Genomic DNA, 18,538 nt, shown 5'->3' with positions numbered 1-18,538 from the left:
GGTATCTGCAGAGTTGAAAACCACCTGCTTTTATTCCTGTCCCCCCTAGCCCTCACCAATCTAATTTCCACTACGTTCTCATCCTTATACAAACCCAGGAGACCTATGAAATACTGTTCAGCACTTACAACACGTTACCTTGTTTAGCCTTGAAATGCTGGCACTCATCTGTAGTTCTAAATTCACTCTCGTTTCAAAGCCGTTTTTCTAAGTTAACACTGGATACTGTTCTGAGCTGCAACTGTGGCACAGAAGATCAGATAGTGGGCAAGGAACTGTTGGCTTAAAATAAAAATATTTTCCTAAGTATGCTTACAAGATGCTGAAGTTTATTCAGTGCTGTATGGTATCTGAAAGGTGAAAGGGTTGGGGAGTAGCTGAAGGGAAAGCAAATCTCTCTGTAGAAGGTTTGTAATAGCAAATTTTAATCTCAGGTATTAGTACCAAAGCAAAACAAACCCTGCTTGTCCGCACTAGGCTTCTCTGTGATTTGAGAGAGCTGCTTTTACTACTGCAACCACAGGATTATCAGTAATGCCTGGTATGAAATACATTCATTGAGTTACTTGCTCTGGCTTCAAGCCTTGCCTGGGGTCACATTTCAGCCCTGTTTGCCTGTCCTTGTGGCGTGTTATCCTATTCCACTGGCTTTGCACTGTTTCTGTGAGATGTGATGAGTATCGCCGTTCTGTGTATAAAGAATAAGCTGAAATTCTGCAGTCCCTAGCCTATCTGAAAGCCAGTGTGGTACAGGGGTAGTCTGAGCTCCAGAAAAGTATCTGATTATGGTCTCTCCTGGAAGAAAGTTCTATTTCACATCCAGAGTCTCAAAAACCTCTGCAAGGAAGCTGAGGAAACGAGAAGAAAATAACCATAGATACTGGGGAAAAAAGTATATATATTTGGAAAGTAAGAGGATTAAAAACAAAAGAATCTCTGCGAATGAGGAACAAGGCAATGTTTTTATTCACTAACACAGTTAATTACACTGACTTAATGTGTTTCAGATAAGGGGAAATTGCATATTTCTAAGTAGTGTTCTTTTTTCATTATGTTGATTTTACTCTATTGTGTGTATACGCTTCTGTATTTGTAACTACAAAAGCTCAAAATGGGATATTTTAACAAGATATTACTATAGCATAGATATAGCTTGATGCAGATATTAATGAAGCACTGGTTTGAATTATGTGTAGTAGGTCATTAATCATTAAAATAATTTGAGTTTCCATGTAATTTATTAGAAGTTTCAGATCTTATCCAAACTATACAAAGAATTAGTTTTATTGTTATTGTCTCTATTCCTCCAGCACACACCCACAGGTGTGTTTACTGGTGAAAGATGAAATTTGTCTTCTGATGATTGGCGAGATAGTGTGGTGCTATGTACCTTGTCAAACAAAACTAAAGCAGTATTTGGTAGAAGCAGGAGAAGAGGGCTTACTGCTTTTAGGCAACCATGGTTAAATGTGATGTATGAATCAGTGTTTGTATACTCTACTAATTTCATCTGAGTGGGGTGGAAGCTGTTTTATCATCTGTGCTTTTGTAAAGAGCTCCATCAGTTGCTTTGGTTTCCCAAAAGCAGGGCTGCAGCTCTGAGAGAGTAAGTAAAGGACGATGTTTAGATTCACAGTACCTGTAAAATGATGATATTTTGTATGAAACTGTTGTTTTTATCTAGTCTGCCTATGTGTTAAGGGTTAGAACTTAGGCTGTTGGATGAGAACTGAGAAAGAGTTACCTGGAGAGGCAATGGTGAAAATGGTTCTTGGGAACTCACATTGCTGGGTGGGATGGAGTTACAGTCAGCGTGAAGCATTGTATTTGGTGAGTAGTGGAGAGTAATTGCCAGTGACTCATAAGGGGTCGAACTGGACTTTAGAAAAATAAACTGCAAATGGTGCTTGAAAGGACTATTACCTTCTTGTTAGAGAGAAAGAATAATCTATCGGTTTTGTGATGCACTTTTTTTGGTTGTTTATTTTGTTTTCAGAATGTAAATCTCTGCTTTGGTAGTGACATCATCTTTTGAAATGAGATATTTAGCACCTGACTCGTATACATTGATTTAATTTGGGAGTATGGATGCCCACCGGCAAAAATCCAGCGTCCTCTATACAATCCTTAAAAAAAGAAAAACGCTAAACCCAAGATACTTTGAGATTGTTTTTGTTATCCCAGATTTTCAATGCATGTAGTACTTGGAAAGGGTTTGGTGGGCTTAGTGCTTCAGATTTATTTTATGCTTTTACCGTGCTTTCAAATGAAACATGTATTTTTAAAGAAAAGCTCAAATTACCACTTGCTCTAACATTTCTTGCCTAGACAGACTGATAAGTGAACCACCAAATAACTTCCTGGTAAAATCATGAGAATTTATGTCACTTCCATTCCAAGATTAACCATGACAAAACAGAGTAGATTTGGCTGTAGCAGTACAGCTGGGGTGTTTTCCTAAAATAATTGCTTGCCTTCAGGTCCTGGATCTGACAATGGAGATTTCACGTGCCAGAATTTGAGGGTGAAGAAAGAAGTGGCAAATGTCTTTGGCCATCTTTAAAAACAGCCTGCCTTATCTTTCTTTGGAGTGGACACTTACAAGACTATCCCAGATACAGGAGATAATCATATCCCAGATAATGCAGAAACATATACTCGATGGGGAATGATAACATCATTTGATAATACCTTTATCATCTCAGTTTATTGACTGTCACATTCTGTTGTCTATGAATAGCTGATCAGTGATCTGCTCTATCATTTTACTAAATGAAAAACATTTCTTGCAGCCATCAAAAAGAGATTTTTTTCATGCTTGCCAGGAAAGAGTCAAAGAGCTCCCTAAGCTATTCCTTGTATGCTTATGAAGTGCTTCTTACCTTGGTATACAAGTGCCGTTGACTACGTGTTTATGCATTTCATTCAGTAAAGAGCTTCCCAGCAGTTCCCTCCCTGGTACCACATGCAGTGGTACAAAAGGTCACTGGAGGTTTGCTACCAAAAATTCAGCAAGGATGCTGAAAACAATTCAGATTTTGTACTACTGAACCATGAATGAATGGGCAATGACAGATCAACACTTTCAAAAGAACTACCAATGAATCTAGTACAAATCTGGTATGCTTAAGGGGCGGGGGATGGAGGGGAAAAAAAGCACATTACTCTCTGCAGCCACTTCCTTCTGCTCTTTGAAGAACATCATGTCATCCCTGATCATGCCCACGCCTAATCCAGTATCTTCTCTCTGACAGTGGTGAGTGCCAGATGTTTCACACATCGTGCTTTGTTGGTTATTAGCCAGTCATTATCAAAGCATTCAATCACTTCAATATCTTGAGCCTGAATGAACTCAAGTTATTTTGAGATTGCTGATGGAAGATGAGGGGAAGGAGTTGTTTCAACAAGTGATCTGCGCTAATTGCAGGGGTTGAAACCTTTCCTGGTCCTGAATTGGTAATATGAAAGGCACACTCTAGGATGGCTGTTCTGACAGAAGAATTGAATATTCAGAGGAGCCAGTAGAGTATTGATTGCACTTTGTATTTCTCTGGATCCCGGATAGGTCAGCCTCAGGGAAAAGTCCTAATGCACTGGAGTAACTGTGTGGAAAGGAGAGTTTAATGTTTTGTGTTATGTTCTGGTTTTGTTTGTAGTTTGCTTTTCTTGATGCCCGTGTTGTATGGTTGCCTTACTTTTGAGGGAGAAGAGCTGATCTTACACCAGGAGTAGGTGTGCAGCATCACACAGTGCATGTGTTCTACTGACTGGGGAAGGAGATGCACTCCAGTAGTTCATTTTGTCCACAGAGTGCTTCCTTGAATAAGTGAGATAAAGGCACTGAATTAAACAGTGCTGTTCCGGATCTGATGCAGCCCTGTCACTCTAGTTACTGGGGCTGTGTCTCAGCCTTTTTCTTATAAGCAAATGCTGCCCCGGGGACTTGGAAATTATTATGTTGATTTGAGTAAATATCTACTTGTCACACACCTTGGGGCACTGCAGCAACAGAACTGCTAAATAAGAACTACAGGCTAAAATTTAGAGAAATCAGAGAAAACAGCCCTCACTCAAGTGGCAGCTTGAATGCTGAAGCTAAATTACTGTGTGTGGGTTATCTCTAAGGGCAAGGATTATAGTTCTTTTAGGCACCTTGAAATTTGTTCAGACCAGTGTTCTTTCATGCAACTCCTGAGCTAGGTTTCAGTGTTGGTATGGAGGAACTGTTCCCAGTATGGCCTCTGGATGTAGGTCATACTATTTTGGAGAGGAAGATGAAGTTGCTGGATATGGCCTTAGGGGCAGAGAAAAGGCTCTGGGAGTGTTTAACTTGGTGGAGTAAATGTACCCTACAGATGTGTCTACAAGGAGAGCTACAGCTGATGTTGGAATAACTCTAAGCAAGCCACATGAATTCTCTCAGACCACGTGAATTGCCCTTCCCTGTGTGCATTATCCTGTCTTGGAAGACATGATGATGAACATGAGGAAGCAGTGCACCTTGCAGTAAGGAAGGGTAACTGCACACCTGGCCCCTCAGTATGGCAAAGATGTTGAGAATCTGGAGAGAGTCCCTTCAGCTGCCAAGAAAGCAAGGGCACTGGAACGTATGATAAATAATAAGAGACTTGAGGGAGCTGGTCTGTTCATCTAGGAGAAGTAAAGAATAAGGAGAGTGGGATCTAATTACTGTTTTACCTAAAGCTATAAAGGACATGGAACCAGTCTTTTATCTGAAACGTACAATGGAAGAACCGGAGGGAACAAAAAGAAGACATAACATGGGAAATCTCAATTGCATGTGATGTAAACATTTTTCACTGTGAAAGTTGTTAAGCATTGGCACAGGTTGCCTGGAGAGGTTGTGGAGGCCCCATCCTTGCAGATATTCAGGATAAGGCCCTGGGAAACTCAATCTAAGTTGGCCTTGCTTTGAGCAGAAGCTTGGACTAGATGACCTGCAGAGGTACCAGCCTAAATTATTCTATGATTATGGGCCACCAAGAGAACAGTCACATTCCAGCCATCTTTTAAAAACAAATCTAAGTTATACGTCAGGTTCCCTCTTAGGAATGTGTCCGGGGTTTACTTGTTTCTCTTAATGGTTTTGTCTTTTCTCTCTGCCTCTTAAGAGTCTACCAGCAGCAATACCACAATGTCCTGTCCCTGGCTTCCTCTACCTTTTCTTAAGAAGAAGACAGGGACGGGGCACCGTGGGATTGCTGCTGGCAGACTTGTGTGGGTGGCCAGCAGTGGGAAGGGGACTTCCAAGCTCATGACACAGAGGACATCCATAGGGTTGAATGGGACCATGGCTGATGCTGACCTGGGACATGCTATAGTGTTCCCTGCACAGATGTTTCTATACCAGCACCACAGTGCTTTCCCCTCGTGCCTGAGTGTGGCAAAGCCAGGATTTGTTTGGCAGTTGCCGTGGCAGGCTTTCTCCCCATGCTTTATTCTTGTTAACAACTTTATTCTTGTGGATAATGTCATCCTCTCACAAACAAGGAGAGATTTGGTTCTGCATGCTGTATGCCTTCTACAAAGATTGAAACTTTGCAGAAAAGGAGAGAAAGCAAAGCTTTTGTGTCAAAGGCCTAGAAAAGAAGGTGCAACCAGAAGAATTGAACTGACATATTGTGAAGAGAGATCAAAGATGTGACTGGTGTGCCATGATGGAATAGGCCTTCATGCAACCAACTGCAACCCCAGCTTTCCTTTTAGCGGCTCTGTGCCTGGGCCTGTCTTGCTTATGATTGTAAGTTCACAGGAAAAGTGAGGCTGGGAGGGACTTCAGGTCTCTAGTCTAACCTCCTGGTCAACTAGAAGGTCAGACCAGGGCACTCAGGGCTTTGTCCCAGTAAGGCCTTAAAAATCTCCAAAGGTGTGTACTGCACAGCTTCTTTGGGCAGCCTGGTCTACTGCTTGACTGGCCTCACAGCAAAAAATTTGCTTCATACACCCAGTCTGAAACTCTCTTCTTTTGTCTTGTGCCTGTTTTATCTCATTCTTCTACCATGCACCACTGTGAAGAGCCTGGCTCCATCTCCATGACACCTCCCTGCAGATACTGGCATGCTGCTATTAGTTTCCCCCAAAGCTGTCTCTTCTCCAGGCTGAACAAGCCACTTCTTATAGGGCAAGTGCTCCAGCTCCCAACCATCTCAGTGGCCCTCTGTTGAGCTCATTCCAGTTTATTGAAGTCTGTCTTGTACTGGGGGGCCAAAAATTGCATGTGGTATCTAGATGTGGTCTAAATAATGAGTCTGGCTTGGTTGCATTTCCCGTAAACTTGACACATGCTGGTGTCAATAAGTGGTATGACTGGACTAAGAGTTTGGAGCATCTGAATATTGCTTCCACTGAGGATATATAACATGGCTGAAGGTCATATCACCAAGCCACCCCCACCATGTCATTATCTCTCTCCTTTGCACGTGTGTGAGATGGGTAATAAAATCCATGTCCCTCATTGCTTGTTAGTTGTGCATTTGTTAAACTGCACTGCTGTATAATCACCTAAATATTAACTACCGTTCACTAATGATGTGTTTTGTCTTGGTTTTTGCAGGTTACATATCACAAGTGCTAAAGAATTACACTGACCATGCCTGTGATGGAGAATATGTTTCCCTGAGATGTCCTCACAGAACCACCATCAGCATCCAGTCTTCTTTTTATGGCCGAATTGTACCAAGTCATCAGATGTGTCCTTCTCGCTATCCCCACTCCTATGCAACTTTAATTAAAGAAGACGTTGCCTGTTCAGTTGGCACTTCCCTTCAGGTACTGCACATTAAACTGCATCTACTCACTTTGGACTTCCATCTTTCCTTGGCCAAGCAGAATCTTTCTGTGCTGGTGCTGCATAGACCTGTATTAAGCAGTGCTACCCAGCATGGGAGCACTGACGTCTCACACAGCTCAGTGGATAGTTCATCTTTGTAGTTTAGACAGGACTGAATTAGATTTTGCTGATGAATTTCTTAACTTGGCTGAAACTCTACTCAGTAACTGATCAGGGATGTGGCTGAAACAGAATAACACTGCAAAACTACATTAAGTTTGACTGGGTTTGAAGATACATTTTTTTGAAATAGTTTTCCTTCTCAATGGTTAGGTTTTTCAACACATTCAACAATTGCTGTGCCATTCTTTTTACTTTAGAACTGATCATATTTCAAGAGGCTTTTACTTTGGTAACCTGAAACGCAGAGAGAATACTTGGGTTTACTTCTGACTCATTTGGCTCTTAGGCCACAGTAAGTGTTCATACATCACTTAAGCTTGTAATATCCCTAGGATCAGTAGTTAATCAGCTCTGTCCGTTTGTGAGGGGATGTTGACAATATGTATCCTTCCAAGAGCACATGTGACGTTGGCAAATCAAAGGATTATTTGGAAGGTACCAGTGTTACTCAACTGTCAGTAGGAACAACTAAAATCAGAAACATGAGTTGGCTGATGTTGTTGAGATGAATGGGGCCTGCCTCCTGGGTGTTGAAGTAAGCACAAATCTTTCCAAATACGGGATGTGGAACTGTGAAAACTTTTGGGAAAAGATCTCAAGCATCTAGTGTGTTTATGGCTATGAATCAATAATGGCTCAAAATTTTATAGCAGAACTAGATTAATGAACCTACAGTGTTAGTGAATAATTTCTTTTTTAATTTGGCTAAAGGCCAGAGTTTCCCAAGTCACTTCTCACTCTTGCACCCAGAGTTTTTAAGAGGAATTTACAGCATTTTTTTGAAGTTGATTTGGCTTCCAAATGTCAGTGGGAAATCCTCAAGAATTTGCACGGGGTTGGAGTTTGCTCACAGTGTAACCCTTAAGCTGTCAGATTTGCAGTTGCCCTTGTAACACTTCTACTGCATAACAAATGACTGAGCTGCAGTAAGGGAGGACACAGTCCTTATCAGTGGAAGGTTTTCCCAGATACGATAACAGAAGTTCATAATACAATAGGCAAGAGGCAGCTGTGTTGTTTAGGGTGGGAGAACGTGGACCGAGAACTTTGGCAGAGGCTAGCCTTCCCTTCTTCATTTTACTGATCTACTGCAAAATTTACTTGAAACTTTTCATTAACCAGTGTGACTGATAGCTGTGGTAGCTATGTGTGTAGCCTCATCCCTTGTGGGTGAGTGGCCCGCTTAGGGCATGTGGAAGAACTTGAGAACAGGGAATATGTAACCTTTGGCTTTCCACACCACGGTTTTATGTGCAGGAGGGATTTTAAAAAGTTCCTTACCTGCCTGGCTTAGCTCCTTATGTCCTTAGAGCTGTTACCCATTAGCTTTGCCTCCAACACTTACAGTGCTTATAATTACAGCTCCTCTATTTATCAGAGTGAGAACTGTGTTACCTGTAGGTAGTCTTGTAGCAGATCTCTTGTACAGTGTGTTTGTTACATGAGTGAGACCAGAACATTCCTCTTCACCCATTTCTGGGGATGTAGATGTACTAGAGAAGTATCTGACATTCTCTGTTATGCCACAAATTTCATGGGGGGACCTTGGACAAATTCCTGAGTCTCTTTGAAGGAGATCCACAGTGCTGCTTTGGTGCCTCTGAATGTGGCTTTGATACCTCAATGTGCTGTCCTTAGCCAGGGTAGGATGACTCTGAATGCCAGAGACTAATCTTGTCGTCTTTCTCAGTCCTGGAGGGGGTGAGGCCTCTCTGGAGGGTAAGCAAGAAACTCTACAGGCTGAATGGCAAGCTGCCTGCAGCTTGCTGGTAGGAAATACATGTATGTAGGAAACTTGGAAAGTTGTAGACAAGGAAATTGCATGTATTTTTGTGGTTTTGAAACTCAGCTGTATGGCTGCTATAGGCAGGACCAATTGTGTGTATTTTCTGATTGGCAGTAATTAAAAAAGTCAGCCAAACCAAACCCTTCAAAATTAAGTACATAAAATTGCTGTGTCTAGTCAAACCCGTGACTGTATAAATTTGCTGCTTCTCTGGAGAGTGGCCTGGAGGGAGTGTAAGGGGCAGTTATTAATACTCTTCCCTGCAAACACTACCTGTGAGTAACAGTTAATTCCCATTTAGAAGCTCTCTCCCCTGGAAATGTCCAGTTCAGACATTGCTTCTATGTTTAAAAGGGAAAAGAAAGGGTTGATCATACTGAGACAACCACTACTAATCCAGCCTCATGTGGTTGGCTGCCAGGATCCCTCACTTTAGTCACTTGTTTTTGTTTGAAATGAAATGCAGACCACTTGGGGGAGCGTGTCTGAGATGTTAAGGCAGTGACCCCAAACTACACATTTCTGTTATTCTGACACCGTAATGTCAGATTCAGTGGGAGATTTCCAAATGCACAAAGAATTTGGACATTCAGACTGGGATTTCAGTTTTGATGTGGTTGGTCTCTTGTTAACTTTTAGGTCAAGGCACACGAATATGAAGAGATCAGAACAATGAAATGAAGTTGTGTGGAAAGCCAGACACTATTTGCTTTTTAAACAAGTCCCCCTGCTCCCCATGCTTCATTGTTTAACAGGGGAGCCCAGAGTTCTCATGAGCCCCATGAGATACATGGCAGGAAGGAAAGAGAGATCTGTGCTGTGAAGCATCAGATTCCATCTGTGAAGTGTCTTTGAGGTACTTTGAAGATGGAAGTGCAGAAAACTCCCACTCGTTCTTTAGTAATAGAAGCTAATTTGGGACACTAGTGCTGTTAATTAATAGTCTGCTCTGGTATTGGCTATTCTGTGCTTTCCTTGTGGAGTCTTGCAGAGGGTGTTCCTGACTGCGAAGTAATAAAGAACAATGTCCTTGTCCCAACCAGGAGGCATGGATGAAGGACAGAGAAAAAGAACATCTGGAGCCTTGGTGGTTCTGGTAAAAGGGACCCATGCAGTGCAAACTGTCCTGCCTTGGCAGAGGAGGTCTGTGAGGAGGGGCTTTCTGGTGGCTGAACCATCTCTTTTCTTGCTTGTAGGTCAGGAAGGGCAGCTGGCAGGACCAAAATCTATTCATCTTTCACCCAGAAAAGTAAATCCTTGAATATTAAGGGTCGATTAGGCATATTGGGGCCATGAAACTGAAAATAGTTGGCAGTAGGTAAGAGGGTGTTTGTCCACACTGTGTGATTTACGTAGAGATGAGTTGGATGCTCACTAGAAACTGTATTGTCAAAGCAGGATGGTTTGGGTCCTGAAGGGCAGAGCTGCGCTAGCATGGTCCTGTGTGTGGTGGTGTCTTTGTGATGACCTCCCATGTACCTTTACCTCTTTGGAGCGATTGTGCAGGTGCAGCTGGTCTGAACACATTTGAGAGCTTGAAGATTTTTGGTAGGTCTGTGCATTGTGCTTTCACAGTGGAGTTTCTCTCTTGCTCTGGCCCATGTCACCAGACAGGGTCAATGGCCAAGCCCATTTTTAATTTGCCCAGTGATTTTTTTAGTGTGAGAGGATGGTGAAGAAGCTAAATTACATTGCTGCACAGCAGGGGCTGACATGGGAACATCTGGAGACACCTTTTACTCCAAGGAGATCTGCTGGGGGCCATCCTCAGCTGCTTTATCCTCTCTCTTATGCCATGGCCCTCTCACCTGTCAGGCTACTGTATACATTTGCAGTTCCCTGCCATGGGGACAACTCATGAGATCTTGCCTCTGGGGAAATAAGGAAGCTGATAAACAGATACAGAAACATTGTGTTTATTCAGATGAAGGCATAAATGCTGGCACAGAGGACAAAGGAGAAACAGGAGTGCTAAGTGTTCTGCATTGCCTAATGCTAAGTGTCTCCTGATATGTGAATCTGGTAAGAAACCTAGTCACTCCTAGCCAAGCTTACAATGTGCAACTTGTGCCTGCAAAAATACATGGAGGTGTGTTTATATTTGAAGGAAACTGCTCAGCTGAAGAGGAGGAGGTTGGAGTAGCTTGCTTATAAAGCTTTTTGCAGCCTCTCATTCCTGAATCAGTATTCCTGATGTCACTTGTTTTCAGCAATAAACCGCTAAAGGTCTGTAGGGAAGAATGTTTAATGGTTGGTCTAAAATGATTGCTTATTACCAGAAAACTAGATTACACTTTACAGCAGATTACCTGCAATATTCTCATTTTGGTAAACTGATAGAAAAGTAAACCCACAGTTTATTTGGAAGGAAAACAGAAAGCCCTGGAGCAAAGCTTATTTAGAAGGAAAATAAAAAGTCCTGGAGAGGCATGTAGCCTTTGTGTTTCTGCTCCCAGATATTTATCAAAGACATTGCAGGCTAGCTTCTGTCTTCATATATACACATACTGAATTCAGCCGGAAACTACACTTCAGAGGGCAATGTTTTAGCGTGTGACTTGTTTCCCCAAGAGGAGCTGTGCTTAGAAGGTGCTCTGGGTCCGAGTCATGCCTCTCCTTAGAAAGATTAGCTAATTTGGGGAGGGAGCTTAGGCACAGCTGGTGGCCTGGGTCTCTTCCAACACTCTCTGGGACAACCAGTTGTTGGTGATGAGAATCACTAGTGCTGCTGATGTGGTATTTCCTTTTGTCCTTTAAGGGTGACACAGGACGCCTTGGCTGCCACTGTCTCCCTCTGTCACTCCAGCAGCATGTACAAAAGGGAGCAGATTCCTTGCATGCTAACCACAGGATTCCCTGAACCCTCCTTCCCCCTTTTCTATTTGCACGTACCAAGAAGGTTTCCGTGACAGAAAGCAAAGGGGAGCTGACCTTTTCGGTGATGGGAAGATGAGATAAAGTTTCCAGTAGCTGCGTGACTCTCAAAGCATGGGCCGTTGATCACAAAATGAGGAGGCTGGAAGGTGTGTGTGTTACTGTTTCTGAAGAGGGTTTTATTTTCCCCAAGTATTCTGGATTAACTGTGGCAGAGTAAAATACAAAGTAGAAAATACTCCAGCTGCTCTAGGTTTCCTGGTTATCCAAGGACAATGGCTTCTGCCATGCCCAGTCACGGGATATTGCATAGTCCTACTGATGTAACAGCTCTAAGTGGCCTTAACAGGAATGAGAAAGGGCCCTTTCTCATGACCCCGAATGTCTGTAAGATAGTGAAGGTCAAGGGGAAAGAGGGAGGAAACTGATAGAAAGTAAGAGTAATGATCATCAGTACCACCGGGAAGGGAACCCACTGTTCATCATATTGCATGTTAGAAGATTTCCACCGCTTAGACGGTTTGAACAAGGAAAGTTCAGAAATGTCAGTGAATTAAAGAGCAGTTTGGGCTATGCTTTGTCAAACTATATTAATGACTTTGCAGAGGATGGTAAGCAGTGAGCTCAGGGTCCAGAAGAGCTTACAGTGCCAAAGTTGCTCTTGAAAATCAGAGAACCAGTGCAGCTTCGTTCATTAATCTAGCCCAGGCTGAAACAGAGCTCTCTGGCCAGCAGCTCCCCCAGCTGATTATTTGAAGCAGAAGTACTGCTTGAAGCAGAGGTGATAGGTAATCTCTAAATTGCCATGTATTTGAAATCTTTGGCTTGACTGAAATAGCTCATCAAAGCAGTGTGATTATGTACTGCAGAAGGGACGTTGGAAGCAGAGGTGGCCGGTGCAGCCCATCTGTCTCCCTGATGAGGCAGGACTGCTCCCTGGGGTATAAGCCTCTTCCTAATGCTTTGTTTACTCTAAATTTAAACTTTCCAAGTCATGGGGTTTCCAACATTGCCACCAAGACCCTGCTTGATGGTGTAATGGTTTGCTTTGTGTTTTAAGCTTTCCCTTTCTTTAAGACCATGACTTTTGGTTATGCACCCTTGTGTATTTCTGCGGCTTAGACCTCCTTTCCATTTGAAGTTGACCCTGCATACAGATTAAGTTTTGTACTGTTAGGAAATGTAGGTAATGTTAATTAGGTGATATTCGTAATGCAGCTTTTATCAGGTCCTTCTGTTTGCTGAGCATGTTCCTGCTCTTTGTGAGCTGCTGTCTCTGGGCTCTTTCAAGGCTCTGCCAGAGGAGCTCTGCTGAAACTTGCTGTCATGTTTTAACATCCCAGCCCACTGCTGCCTGCCCTACTGCCCTGCTGGCATTTACTACTCCTATAGCAGAGCTGGTGAAAGGGGGTGTGTGCCCAGTTTTTAGTTCTTTACTTCAGTCTGGTGTGTTAATGTGAGTAACCAAACATGTGGGCATAGTTCCCTCCTCCTGACTCTGCTATGAGCTTTGCGAAGTCCATGGGAGAGTGATAAGAGAGATCTAGTAGAGTACTAAAACCTGCCATAGATCAGCAGTCAGGCTTTTGATCTCTTCTTCATGTGATGTGCAGATTGAATGCAGTAATTTGGGCAAAGCTGAATTATTTTCTAGTGAAGGAGGCTGGGAAGGTCGAGCGATGAAGCTGTAGGCAGGTAACCTGTATCTCATCAACATGGATTTCATTTCCTTGTGTAGTCTGTCCTTTCCTGTTGCTGATCCTTGGAAAACCTTGCTTCACGGACTTCAGCGCTTTGTGTGAATGGATAGACACGAATGTGCAATCTTCACACAATCAGAAAAAGGACCTGTCAATAAGTTTGCAACCTGAAAGTACTAAGTTCACAGCATGTTTTAAAGTAATATCAACATTCAGGGGTATATAATAAAAAGTATAAAGATTCAAATGAAATGTGACATGAAGCCATTATGAATGCATTGTGCTGTGTGGCTTTCTAGGGAGAATTCATGTTGCCTTGTTTGTTGTGTTTACTACTTATTGCAAAACTCATGGAGGTGCACCAATAGAAGTGGTGGTGTAACTCCACCATAATGGCTATACCTGGACTGAATTTGACCTAAAAATGTTTAATCATATTTTTTAAAGTTACAGGTATCTTCTTGTGTAAAATTTGTAGTACAAATCTCTGCTCATCTTCATTTGACTGCACACAGCTCTGATCCATTCACGCAGTTTGTTCTCTGAGTTATTCTCCTCAGCAATATACAATTTGGGCAATTATTTAGTGGGGTTTCTCTGTGTAATTTCATGCCTGACTGACATGCCCTGCAGTCATCCTTATGTTCCTTTGATGATGGAGGCTGTACAGAGAGCAGCCCTGTGGCAAAATCCTAGTTCCCATTGAGTTTTACCACTGGCTTCTATGGGTCCAAAGTTTCACCCTAAGTGTGTTGAATCTATGAGCAAGGGACTAAGAACTGAGATAAGTTTAATTGCCTTGGGTGTTAAGCTCAGTTGTGGTTTATTTTAAGTGTGCAGGGGAAGTGCTGCTTAAAGAGTGATTTGAAGAGACAGAATAAAAATGAGTGCACCCTTGGGAATGGCTGAGGACAGCCTTCTTGCAGAGCTCACATGTAGTTCCAGATTTAAAATGCTGTTATCTAATAAGCACAAGCAATTACTTAGCTAATGAGCACAACAAAATGAGCACAAGAAATGTGTTTCATCTGCAATGCCCACTAGAAAGACATGGTTTTGAGCTTGAGGCTGCCCTTGCTTTAAGACCTGGGTCACTGCAGTGAGATTAATCCAGGGCATAACTCACAGGGGTTAGATTAGTGTTTGTTTTACTTGAATTCACATTTCTTGCTCTCTTATCTCCTCTGAATCTTGCAGCTTCTTAGCTCAGTCATGAACCAGGGAATGGAATGGATTTAAACAGCCGCAACTTTCCTCCTGAGCATTGGCTGTCAGCCCTCAGGCTTGATTTACCACTGGAACGCAATTATAAAATGGCACAATGCAATTAATGTGTCTTCCCTCCCCTTTCATGCCAGACAGGAATTTCTCCTCCACCTTCTTCAGCTGGAGTGATTTTTATAATATAATCTATTCCAATGCGACTTTATTTTGCATTAGTCAGGGGTCTACCAAAGGGCAGTGACATTAACAGTTGATTATATATCCTGCTTAGGGATGACTCTGCATGTCTGCTACTATTTCTGTGCAGGTTCACCTTGTTTGTGGGCCTCTTTTTGTTTGGTTTTCTGGTAGTGTTTCCCCACCTTTACATCTGACAGTGACAATCGGAAAAAACAAGGCAAACGTAGAATGAATTGTCTAAATTTTTCCAGCCATTAAGCAAAAGCCATGTGAGCTCAGGACATTCGCTCACTACCAAGTAAACACACAGCCTTCCTGGTGTCAGTCTAGTTGATCATCTGCAAATACGTCAGAAATGACACCTGACAACTGCCAGAGCCCTGATACTGCCTAGAAGTATGATTTTTGAGAGTAAGACCAGAAAGCCAAGGTCTTGATTTGTAAGAGCCCCTGTAAACACCAGATGTACTGGACCCGCAGTAGCTGTAGTGGATCATCTTGCCACACATGTTCTGTAGAGTCGCTGTGTTGCACAGTGTTCAGTATGTGCTATATACCAGCATCTTCCTAGTGGAAGCAGTGGTGAAGAAGATTTCTGTGTATGTAAGGATAATTAAAAATTCTATGTGCAAGTTTTTAAGTTAACCTTAGGGCTGGTGTAACATCTTTGTTCTTTATTTTTAATCAAGAATGTGGCACAGTCAGCCATTGCTAATTTTCTTTGCATTTCTCCTGGTGTATTTCAATGAGCATCAAACGTACTTTTTTATTTTACTCTTTACGGATATATTTCATTATGCCCAAGACTTTACTCAAACAGTCTGCAGGAAGTCGGAAATCTTACTGTTTTTTTTTATATTTTCAGGAAAATTGATGCCCTTTGGGGGTAGGCACATTAGAATTATGTGAATAAAAAGGAAATATTGATTTCTCTCCCCCCATGAAATAGCTTCTCAGTGTCATGGCTATTAACAAATTACATTGAAACTAGCTAAACACTAAAACCAGTTAGTAAAAGGTATATTCAACCTCAAGAACACTTCCCTTTTTCTGTGGCATGGTACGTCTCACCATGGCATAGATGACTTTTGCCCACTAATTTAGGTACAAGCTTCTTCCTAGAGCTCTGCGTTCCTTTGTATACTGTAGGAAGTAAACTCAGGAGGTTTTACTTACGTGGGATACATGGAGTAAGCAACAGCTGCCAAAAGGTAGAGCAGAGCAAGACAAAGTGGCAGTATGTGAAGGCGGCCCGTGTTCATCGTTCTCTGAGGTTGGTAAGTAATGGCGTTTGCTCCTGGTGCTGAGCCTAAGGACAGATGAACAAGTGCTGCTTAGGCATCGAAGCTGAGGTTTTCCAAGAGGCTTCTTGTTGGCCTAGCTCAGTCTCTGCTGAAAGCCAGGGCGGGTTTCCCACTGATTTTAATAGCACTAATTATGCAGTGCTGAAGGCTTTTGAAAATCCCACCCATCTGCTATGAACAGGTTTGTTGACCAAAAACCTGAGTGTGCTGCTTTTGAGGGGAGAAAGCTTCCCTTGTGGGAAAGAAAACATGCAGGGTGCTGCTTCTTTCCCTTTGCTCCATATTCTTAGTGCTGCTGGGGTGTAAACATAGCGGTGGCCATCCAATACCAGCAAATCCTTTCAGATCTGCAGTGATTTGGAGAGGATTTCTCTCCATATGTGAAGAACTCAAGAGTTGTTCCAGTTATTCTTTGCCTTTTGAGATCAAAAGAGGTATCTGCATTGAGGCATCGCTTAAATTCCTTTGCAACTCATTGGATTTTGCATTAAATTAAATTTCACATGCTGAGTGAGCAGTCAACCCTTATGGGCCTAAAGGAAAGAATATGCTCTTCCTATGCATTTTAATGTGGTGGTCAAGTTAGGGCTAATGCTCCCAGCCACCTCCTTCAGTGTTCACCTTTCAGCCTTTCCATCCTAAGCCCTGTATTTTGAAATGAAATGCCTGCATTTTATTACTTTGTAAGTGGAAAACAGCAGCATATGTTCTCTGCTTGCTAGAAAAGGCCCGAATTGTCTTGGTTTGAACTTTAAAATAAAGGTCAGACTTGAGGCAGGCACAAATTATTGCATGTGTCAGCCCAAAAGGTGAAAGCTTTAGGAAGTTATGCGCAACTGCAAATGAGGCAGTTTCAAATTGCACTTGAAACTGGAACAGCTGTTGTTCCTGTTGTTTGGAGGGTGACATTCAGAGTTATAATACTGAAGATTATATATGTATTATGTTCAGGGAGAACTCAAAAATAGAAAGTAGTCACTGAGGCGGAGAGAAAATTGGTTTGGGTGGTGCAGGGTAGGGAAGGAACAACCTTTATGTTAATGGAACAGGGGTAAGATTGTGAGAAAGTCCAAACATCGAGGTGGGTGTAAGAAACGGGAACAGGGAGAAGACAAGAGACCTGGGGAGCCTAGGAGAATTTCTGAGAAAGGATTTTTTTTTTTTCTAGCACCTCCTTGCAAATGAAAATTAATTGTTTTGAGACTGTAATTCACCGCTCTGTATTGCAGGGACTTAACGAGGCTGGTGGATTACCTCGCTCTGTGGTCTCAAAATGCTCTGACAGGTTCATGTGTGTCAGGCAAACATTATGGTAATTTTAGTGCTTTAGGGGCTCTACAGGAGTACATAAATACCACCTAAGCCATCCAGCTGAATTTAAAACTTAATTACTGCCCCACTTAATAATTTTCTCTCCCCCAACTACTGCTTTAGAGGATCATAGGGTTAAAAGAAATCATTAATCTTCCTTAATGAAGCTGTTTTCTAGCAGGAGACAGAATGTCTTGCCCCTGTGGATTCTGAGATGGAGTTTTTATGAGTGTTATGAATGGGGAAGTGGGGAGTGAGTGCCAGAGGAAAAGCAGAGCAGAAAAGGGGATAGAACCCAAAATGCCAGTGGTGGGAGGGACCCTCCAACTTGCAGGTCCTCGCTGAGTTTAGCTGAAAGGAACGCAATCGTCAAGGGGGAAGAGGGGTAAGCCCTATTAAAAACTAAGTTGGCTGTATAACTGTGTTCCCACCACAGCTACTAATTACTGGAATACCAGTAATTGCCAAAACTTTTATATGACCAAGACAAGAGCTCTCTTGAAAGCTGTGGCTGAAATTGTCCATCTCCAGAGAAATCTAAAGCAGAACATTGATGGCAGTGTTTGGGTCTCTGCTTTTTATTGTCGAGGCTGATCCATGTCCTTAAAGCTGCTTTTTTTGGGACAGTACTGCCTCATACTGAGATTAAATTGCAAGCAAATGGTTCAAAATTATCTGTGACTTTCCCAGTGCAAATCTCTCCTTTTGCATGCGTGAAAGGGAAAGAAAGCATGCTCCTCAAAACAGTGCAAGGTTTAGTCCTCTCCTAGGCCAGGGCTCCTGTGGTACCCTGTGCTGAGCACCATTGCCCGCCTTGTGCCGGGGCTGGTTGAGGAGGCAAGGATGGCCTTGCTGGTCTCCATTTGATGGTTCCTTTGGTGGAGATACTGAAGTACTTTTGTTTCTCTGTTTCTTGTGTGCATCCCCGGCTGCAGAAGATGCTGGACGAGTGCCAGGACAGGCGGAGCTGCCAGTTTCTTGTCAATAGCCGGCTGTTTGGTGCAGATCCATGTCCTGGAACCGGCAAGTACCTCATCGTGTGGTACAAGTGCAGGCCAAGTAAGTATCTCACTATTGAATCTGTTTGCTCTGGCGAGACCAAAGCATTTCATACTTAATACTTGCCAGAGAGGCCTCTTAGGACTTTTTGTTCCCTTCTGCCCTTATTTTTGGTGTAACATAACCC

The 18,538-nt window shown here is 42.6% G+C and overlaps 1 protein-coding gene across 4 annotated transcripts in view; it reads left to right on the top strand.

The window, feature by feature from the left end:
• The window catches only part of EVA1A (eva-1 homolog A, regulator of programmed cell death), a 224,174-nt gene that overhangs the window by 66,582 nt on the left and 139,054 nt on the right, over positions 1–18,538 (top strand). For all 4 annotated transcript variants that reach the window (XM_080389245.1, XM_080389249.1, XM_080389248.1 and 1 more), the window contains exons 2-3: positions 6,575–6,789; positions 18,288–18,411. In XM_080389245.1, coding sequence (XP_080245371.1) covers positions 6,575–6,789; positions 18,288–18,411 — 339 coding nt within the window. The remainder of the gene's footprint in view (positions 1–6,574; positions 6,790–18,287; positions 18,412–18,538) is intronic.

The sequence above is a fragment of the Falco punctatus genome, assembly GCF_963210335.1.
Source record: "Falco punctatus genome assembly, chromosome: 5".
NCBI lineage: Eukaryota > Metazoa > Chordata > Aves > Falconiformes > Falconidae > Falco > Falco punctatus.
The sequence above is the reverse complement of the archived record's forward strand: the minus strand, read 5'-3'. Positions and strand labels throughout refer to the sequence as shown.